Here is a 9595-nt window from a genome sequence, read left to right as displayed (position 1 = left end):
ATATATATATATATATAGATGATTAATACTATATGAATGAGAGGAGAGATCACCTTATTGAGATATTTTTTGATATATATTGGAATATCAACCTTGACTTTGGTTCCGCCCAATATTGATCCCATAATAGACTTTCCATACATAATATCAATAGAGTTTATGGAAAATGATGATCCCTCCATGTTTGCCCCAAGAATTATGGTCTTCCCCCCGCCCTGCAAACCGAGCGACAAATATGATTGATAGGCATAGTATATATGAAAGACATTGAGCGGAGAATATTACGTATGTAGTTCGTATGCATGCAGACTTTTTGTACAAAATTATCGTACATTGTTGTATTATGATATTTAGGTGTTGCCACCCTTGTTATTTTCTCAATCACATAAATCAAAGTTTTGGTCCACATAAATTGCAAAAAATGTGAAAGTTGAAACAGCTTTGTGGCGGTTTATACTGCCACTCTGTCCTACTTGTTTACAACGAATGACAGAAACACGATGAAATAACTAAAAAGATCGCGATTCAATAATTTTTTAGATGATGGCGAGAATTCATAATGTTAATAAAGAGTTGGTATCAATAATGATGATATATCATCAATAACAACTATAATGTTTGCTAAGTAACTTTGCAACAAGTTTTTGTGAATCAATTAACTAAATTTTTCATAACTTCTTTCATAAGATGTGTGTGTGTGTGTACGAGCGTGTGTGTGTATTTAAAAGGAATGACAGAAGGCTATTAGATGAGTCCCGACCATCTTTAGGCGTACTAAATATTCGAGTACCACGCCCTACGCACTGGGGAATTCGAACCAGGGACTTGAGGAGACTTACGACCTTCAGAAACGCTGCTCTATCAGCATGCCAAGGTATACGCACAAGATGAATATATATATTTGTCTTGTGAAACATGTAATTTAGATGAATATACCCTTTTTGAGCTACAGAATGCTTCGCTCATAGTTGATGTCAAGCCAATGCACTCAAAGGAATAATCTGCACCACCATTTGTCATCTCCTTGATCACCTATAAAGAATAAAAGAAAAAAATAATAATCATGATAAATATGGGCCTATTTGCATATATAATACCTCGTTCACAGCTTTCTCTCCGATCTCCTTTGGGTTAACAAAATCTGTAATTCCAAACTTCTTTCCTGCACAAACAAAAAAATTTACATGGATACCCTCCACTTTTTACGTATTTGCATATCCAACACCGAACTTTTCATATTTCCGTACGTAAGACGTACACAACACTGTGTACGTCGGAGGTTATTCAGAGGGTACATGGGGGTTTATCCGCGTTATATCCTCTGTAACATCTCTGTAACTTACATGTACTTACCAGAATTACAGAAGCGTGAAATTTATTTGTAGGTTACACGTAGGTTACAGAGAGGTTAAATGGGGTATAACGCGGATATCACCCCCCCTATACCCTCTGAAAAACCTCTCAACATACGCAGCGCTGCGTACGTCTTACGTATGCAAATATTTTCTCTATATTTATAACAACGGTGCAAGACAATGTTTTTTTCAATGTTAAAAAGCAAGTGATATATGTTATGTAATGAAAGATTAGGTGTTAGATATGTAAATACCAATTATTTTGGTGTAAATGTTAGCATATTTACCAATTTCGAATTTGTTTGGGTTCAAATCCACGCCAATGATTTTGGCAGCCCCACGTAACCTTGCTCCTTCCGAAACCTTCAGAAATACAAAGAGAAATTATAAATACCAAAAATAATAACTCTCAAAAGCGAAAATTACACACACACACAAATATATATATAGTACTGTCAAAAATACCTTCAATTCATGCAGGGCACCATTAACTTTAAGGAAAAATATGATCTAGGACCAATTTGAAACAACTATTAATAATCCGGGACTATAAAAAAAATTAAATTTTATAAATTATAATTTATAATAAATTAGTAATAATAATATATTAATATACTATATTATTAATATACTATTATAGATATTATATATTTATATAATATAAGTTATATAATTAATATAATATATTATTTATATATATATTAATATTATGGATGTCAAACTGGCTTGTCGTTCGCGAACAACTCGTGTTCGGCTCGTTCGTTAAGAAACGAACACGAACAGTGACTTCACGAAGAATTTCGAACACGAGCTTATTTTAAACAAACTAAATTTCAAACGAACCGAACACGAACACAAGTTCTGTTCGTTTACACCCTCTATATGTGTGTATACATACATAAGAGCGGGCGAAATAAAAAAAAATTTACCGCCAAACCAACGGCACCGAGGCCAAAGATAACAACTGCAGAGCCCGCCGCGACGTTGGCTTCTTTCCATGCCGCTCCCAACCCTACATATTTGCAAAGAAATTTAGTTTCTCAAACCAATATTCTTAAATGGACATAAATTTAGTAATTGTGCAAACTTTAGGGATCATGTCAATATAAAATAGGGATATTTACATAAAATAGCACACAATTCTTATATATTTACATATCTAACACCCACACATCAACATCAATATTTACATGCATGTCACTCACAAGGTATTATTGGCATAAATATCAAATTCTCGGTGTTAGATGTGTAAATACATAAGGAATTGTGAGGTATTTATGTAAATTTCCCAAAAAAATGTTGGCCTCACAAGATGCATTTTATAGCTATGAGCAAATCACTCAAGTCTAAGAAAAAAAAAAAGAAAAATCAAATCCTTAAAAAGAACTAGAATAGACATCTCTTAAACATTCGACCCACTTTTTCTAATCTCATGGTGTCTTTCTGGTTTGATGAAAAATAAATAAATAAGTACATAAAAAAAAGGTAAATGTATATAATGTCATGTCACATCTTGTAGTTTTATGTCATGTCATTCAATATAAGCGAATGAAATGCTTGTACTTAAAGTTAGAACTTAACAACAAGTAACTTGGCAGGTGGACTAAAAAGGCTAACTTTGCAACTCAATGACAGATCAACTCGACACCTGACTACTAGGTAAGTCTTTTTAGATGTATGCATTTGGTATCTTGATTCTTTTTTTTTCTCTCCTTGAAAGAAAACTACGAAAAAAAGTTATAAGAATGATAAACATGAAACCATGCATTGCTTGCTTCTAAATATATAAAAAAAAAACTTGTTTATTGCTCTAACTCAAAGAATGAATTCTTTAGATTTATTTTTATCAAATATGAATCAAAAGATTTAGATAAAGATGAGTGGTGTGTTGTGCTACGTACAAACGAATTGGCTACAGACAGGCTCTCAGGTCTTACAGGGAACCATCATGGAGGCACTTTGGCTCCACTTATAAGATTATATCTTAGGGGACACGCCTTTAGGCAGTAGTCTCAATTATTTTTTAGCTCATGTTAATTATCATATTTTTTATTCAACTGTTCGTTTTGGCTGACTTGATAATATTACAGGACGAGTTCCTCGAGTGCTATCAGTTATCTTAGGGACACACCTTTTTGTGTGACTAGTTGGATTGTTTTCTTGTATTATATATAATTGTCAAGCCCAAATATATATATTTGATTTTGATATTAACTACATTAAATATAATTTCATGTCCTACCATGTTAGGGGTATATTTGTAAAAATTATGTCCTAAAGTAAGAAGTAGATATCTAAATCTTAAAATTCTAATACAAATGGTAGATTTAATTAGAGTTCAATGTGTCTAAAGTGTGTAAAGAAAGATGAAGAAAGGCAGTAGGGATAACATAAACCTTTCATTAAGTATTAACAACTGCCATTGACTCTCTAATGATAGATCTCTAACTAAAATAAAATTCATTTCTATATAAAGATTCCTAAAGCTTTAAAATAGAGTTAATTACAAATAAAATTAACCCATAAAATACATAGAATTTAATAACTAATCAGTTCAAATAAATTTAGTACTTAGTTATACTCCATTGAACCTCAATATTTTGAATTTTTGAGCTAAGAAAGTATCTATATTTAATTGATTAGCAAAATTAAAATATAAATATATATTTGAGAGAAAATTTGATTTTTGTTAGCCAAATATAATTGATTTATAGATAATTATATAAAAAGAGCGTTAATACAAATTATGTGGGGATGTGGAGGTTTATTAATCATGAATAATTTATGTACCTCTTTACAAAAGAATCCTGAGATCCTAAACTTAAATCTACCATTAATTTTCAATGATTCTAGTATTATGTATACATTAAAAATAATGGTCGGATGCTATGATACAAGACTCTATCAACTCTCATGTGTCTAACCACGCGATCCTGCACTGCAAGGCAGTGCACTCAAGCGGGGTCGAACCTGTGACAGAAAATACTTGCACCGAAGCTACCATCCACATCCAACAAACGATCGGTTGCATGCATGCATACATACATACATACATACATATATAATGATGGTCCCATGTGTCTGTCTACCTTATATGTGCTAATTCGACTCAAATGGATTCAAACTCAGGACAGAGAAAACTTGCGCTGAAGCTACCATCCAACAGACGATCGGTTCCATGCATGCATGCATGCATGCATACATACATACATACATATATAATGATGGTCCGCAACATGTGTCTGTCTACCTTATATGTGCTAATTCGACTCAAATGGATTCAAACTCAGGACAGAGAAAACTTGCGCTGAAGCTACCATCCAACAGACGATCGGTTCCATGCATGCATGCATGCATGCATGCATACATACATACATACATACATACATACATACATACATATATATATATATATACATATATATTTAGATATATATAGATATAGATATATGTCTATTCAAGATAGGGGTGTGCATTATTTCGTTCAAACCGAAACGAACTATTCGAGTAGGTCAATTCGGTTTGGCTTCAAAAATACATCTGGATTTTTTTCATTTTTAAAAACTAAATGTCTGTTCATTGTTGAATTTTAACTAACTAAATTTCGATTTATTCATGACCGAGTGGTTTAAATAGAATTAAATTTGTGTACGGTTCGGTTCAGTTCAAATTTTTGGGTGGTTCGAATGCTCACCCCTAATTAGAAGTTAGAATTATGATGCCTTTCAGAAAAGAATTATGATGCCTTTGGACAAGCAACGAGTACTTATTTCTGAATTTTTGCAGACTTTCTTAGGGTGTGTTTGGGGAAGCTTATTTATAACGGTGGTATTTTAAAAACGCCGCCCATTGTTTGAAAAAAACGTTTAGCGAGCATTTTTAAATAAGTCATTCCCAATTTTACATTAGGCGCGGATCGCGGGTAGGACCCCGTGATCCGCGTTTCATTCGAGCGAAAGACAACTCTCACCCTCATCTCTTTCCGCACGGATCTCTCGACACCGCTCGCCTTCACCTCTGCCTCCTCCTCTCGCACGGATCTCTCGCGATCCCTTCTCTACCGCAACGAAAACAGGAGTGGCGACGAAGGGATCGCTCGTTACAGAGACCACCGAAACTCCCACTTTTCTCATCCTTCTGCACCACTCCGACCAAGGTAAGTATTGTGCCCTACCTCCTCTTGTTTCCGGTTCAAAGCATTCATGCTGAGCTCCAATGTTTTAACCCCTATCCTGACCTTCAATGTTTCTAGGGAATAGATTAGGAAATACCGCAATGATTTTTCGTGCTTTGTTTCTGGTTTAAAGCTTTCCATCCAATAATCGGAAACACTGGAATAGATTTTGCAATGCCGCAATAGTTGTAGGTGCCATGTTACAATTCAAAGCTTTTCATCCATTCTTCTTGAGGCATTGGAATAGATTTTTAAATGTCGTACAATTGTAGGTGCCTTGTTACAGTTCAAAGCTTTTCATCCAATGTTCTTGAGGCATTGGAATAGATTTTTAAATGTCGTACGATTCGCTGGTGCCTTGTTTCTTATTCAAGACTTTCCATCCAATTTTTATTTTGAAATGTTGCAAGACTTGTTGGTTCCTTGTTTTAAGTTCAATGTTTTTTTTTTAAGAAGAATTTTAATTGTGAATCAACCAATTATCTAGAAGGAACTGGTATTTGAGATTCACTTGCTACTTTTTGGAGATTAGAGCTATTTTATTCTTAGGGTGCGTTTGGGGAGCTAATCTGTTGCCACTTTCAGTTTCTTCAGCTCCTCATACATATATTATTCTGTTTGAGTTTACTTTATTTTTAAATTTAAATTAATTTATTTTAAATTAATTTATTTTAAAATAAATTAATTTATTTTAAAATTAGTGTAAAATGTAAAATATTGATTATAATTTATGTTACACATAATTTAAAAATATTTTTTTTGAATTAATGTGTGAATGGTGTTTTATCTACAAAAATCTTCAAATAAGTTATTTTTCAAACGCACAAACCAAACAGCTAAACAATTTATCCGGAACAGGGGCGTAACGATCATTTATCCAGAATCAACTGTTTTTGAAACATACAAACCAAACAGATAGTTCGTTTATCAGGATAAAATGCTTATCTGGATAAGCTGGATAAGTTGCAGCCGCCCAACAGTGACATTTATTCCTACTATGTGGTACCACACCACTGCCGAGGCTTCTGCATATAATTTGAAAAAATAGTACCTGCTTCGATTTCAGCCGTCAGATCTTTGTTAAGTGTCGTGAGAATCTAATGGTTTCTTATTGCAATGCACACATCTTAAAGCAAATCCTATGAACTTCAGCCACCTTTTTTTTTTCTAATTTTTTAGTAGTTTTGCCCAGAACGCCTTAACGACAATATAACAATTATATCATATCGGACACGCACATAATGAGTAAAATAAAATAATTAAAAAAAAATTAGGCGCCAGACCTAGCTAAGAAAATAAAAATTAAATTTAATAAACAATATCAAATATATAAAAAATTTATTAATTTTTTATAATTTATAATGTGTATAAAATAATTTAAATTTATATTTTGTTTGCAATGTTCCAAAAAACTTGTTGCTGATCACATTTCCTTCATTTTGATCATTTATTATTTTTTATAATTCATAATATTACTTTATATATATATATATATATATATATAACGTTATTATTATCTTATTTTATGAATAAATGATAATTATTTATATATATATTTTTAAATTTTAAATATGATTATTCTATCAAACTTTATGCTGCAGATATATGAATAAATAAAATTTGTGTGCCATATACGTTAAATTTGCTTTAATTTAATAATAATTGTGTGAGAAATAAGTGTATTTAAAAAAAAATCATTATTATTGATGTACGTTTAACATATTTTTATCAAGCACAAATCTAGATGCATTTTTTATGAGTGATTTTCCCAATTAAAACTTAAGATCATCGGGCCCGATTTTAATAAATTTACAGTCAAACTGACTTTTTTTTAAACCAATGATGTAAAAATTAGCTCAAGTCGAATCCAATCAGTCCCAGATCAAATTGTTGAAGCATAAGTGGAAGTTTTAGATCTTCAACTGAATTGTCAAATGAACATCAAATTTGATATATTTATAATTGGATCAAGATTCTCAACGAGATGAATTCGAGAAGCTTAAGATTGCTCAATTCTGAGATCATTAAGACTCCTGAGTACTTAAAAATGATATATGATCAAGAGGGTTCAACATGAACCTTCTGATCATGTTGTAAGGGAACTTGTGCGTTAAAATATCAAAACACGTCTCCATAAAAAGGGCTATAAATAGAATATTTCTATTCACTTGACGGGAGAGAGGAGAAGAAAAGATTGAGTAAAAGCCTAGAGCATGTCCTAGAGAGAACCAATTGAGTAATCACAGGTTTTCATAACAGTTAACCATCATCGACCACTATCGATCATTGCCCTCTTGCACCACATGTCATCGACCGTCCACGAATGTTGCTTGGAACCATTGTAGCAACCAACTATTACCTTTATGACCAACTATTGTCTTTATAGCAATCTACGACATTTGCGGCTAACTATTGATATTATAACCAAGAACTACGTTTCTCATAACTCAATTATGACTATTATAGCTAAACTATTATTGTACATCTATGATTATCATCTTGTAATTTTATCTTATCTAATTCAGGAGAATAGTGGACATGTGTACTTACAATTACATAATTGATTACTTTGAATGTGATAGATTTCGTAGTTTTTTCTCGTTTAGAGTTTTTCACATCAAAATTTTGATGTTTCCCCCTACTACTATTTTTTAAATTGTTTGTTTTATGAATCTTAGTGAAAAGCTAAATCATTAAATTATCATTCTACCACCGTGAATCTTTCAACACATAATTGTTTAGCGTTGTACGTGAAAAACAAAGTCCTGTTTATATTAGTACACACTTCTTAAATGGCTAACAAATGCAATACACAAGTTTCTGCTCTAATACTACTCATTATTCTGAGGCAAAATTTCAAAGTTTGGGGCACCAAGTTTCTACATCGTTTTCCCGTGACATTCTCACTCGTGCCCTAAGAAGGTCGAATGAAGAATCTTAAAATGAGATTCTTCTTGTACTTTCACATGCTCGACAAATGAAGTACATACGTACACGTTGAGACACGTAAAACCATCACCGCTATCATACATCTACTGCATCACCATCATCTTCTTCGTGCAATGCAATGCTAAGATGTTAAATTATAACTCTACAGCAACAAATCTTTTAGAATATGAGCTCATAAATAAAATTTGAAATTTTGGTGATATATCTGTAAATACATAACAATTGAGTGATGCGTCTGTAAATCTTCCAAATGTCAAACTAATGTAATATTTAAAATAAAAAAGGCCAGCAACTTTGCAGAATTAAATCATTAATTTACAAACATACCAGTGGAGATGCCACAGCCCAGCAGGCAGGCTCGATCCGACGGCATCCCCGGCTCCAACTTCACTACGGAGGCGACGTCGACGACGGTATATTCCGAGAAGCTCGAGATGCCGAACATGTTATTAATGGCAGCGCCGCCGCCGCGTCGGTGATCCTGCTGACGCCGTCCCGCGGCATTCCAACGAGCCTCGCCGGAACCCCTGTGCAGAAATTGCTTTCATTCGACCGGCAAACCCCGCACTCGCCGCAGCCGCATTTCGGCTGGTACATCGGAACCACCCTGTCCCCCACCACCACCTCCTCCACTCCTTCTCCCACGCTCTCCACAACCCTACAAGTATCCAAAAGAAAATTCAGACTTATTTCTTTTTATATTTATATATCTAACATATAATTATATATTTATGGTCACCAAACTCTAGTGGAAGACCAGCCGACCCGTCGAGCTGGTCGAGCACTACCCTCCAGCTTACCAGTCAACCAAAAGCAACCAATCGACCATCGGGCGACACGTCTGAACGGCCAACTTTCATGCGCCACATTGTCATACATATCAATGTTAGGTGATGTGACGACCGATCATTAGCCGCCCTATATTCCTAATTCCTAACGTTTAATCCCTTAGATACAGACAAATGTGAACTTAACGATCATTAAAAATATATTTCACAATAATTTATTTTAATAATTATTTTAATTATATAATCACGTAAATCGAAAGATAATAATTTTTAAATTAATAAAAATATCATCTATCAAATTCAAATTCAAGCTCGTGAAAATGAAAAAT

The 9595-nt window shown here is 33.4% G+C and overlaps 1 protein-coding gene across 1 annotated transcript in view; it reads right to left on the bottom strand.

Annotated features, from left to right (window-relative positions):
- The window catches only part of LOC110036956 (alcohol dehydrogenase-like 1), a 9550-nt gene extending 243 nt beyond the window's left edge, over nt 1-9307 (bottom strand). Inside the window, 8 exon segments of the mRNA XM_020741519.1 lie at nt 54-215; nt 937-1032; nt 1098-1162; nt 1643-1718; nt 2285-2367; nt 8806-8947; nt 8950-9136; nt 9279-9307. Of these exon segments, the coding sequence (XP_020597178.1) occupies nt 54-215; nt 937-1032; nt 1098-1162; nt 1643-1718; nt 2285-2367; nt 8806-8947; nt 8950-9136; nt 9279-9307 (840 nt within the window).
- Nucleotides 9308-9595: the final 288 nt, after the last annotated feature.

This window comes from Phalaenopsis equestris, unplaced genomic scaffold, assembly GCF_001263595.1.
Source record: "Phalaenopsis equestris unplaced genomic scaffold, ASM126359v1 Scaffold213200, whole genome shotgun sequence".
In the NCBI taxonomy this organism is placed as follows: Eukaryota; Viridiplantae; Streptophyta; class Magnoliopsida; order Asparagales; family Orchidaceae; genus Phalaenopsis; species Phalaenopsis equestris.
This window is presented reverse-complemented; position numbering and strand designations above follow the sequence as displayed.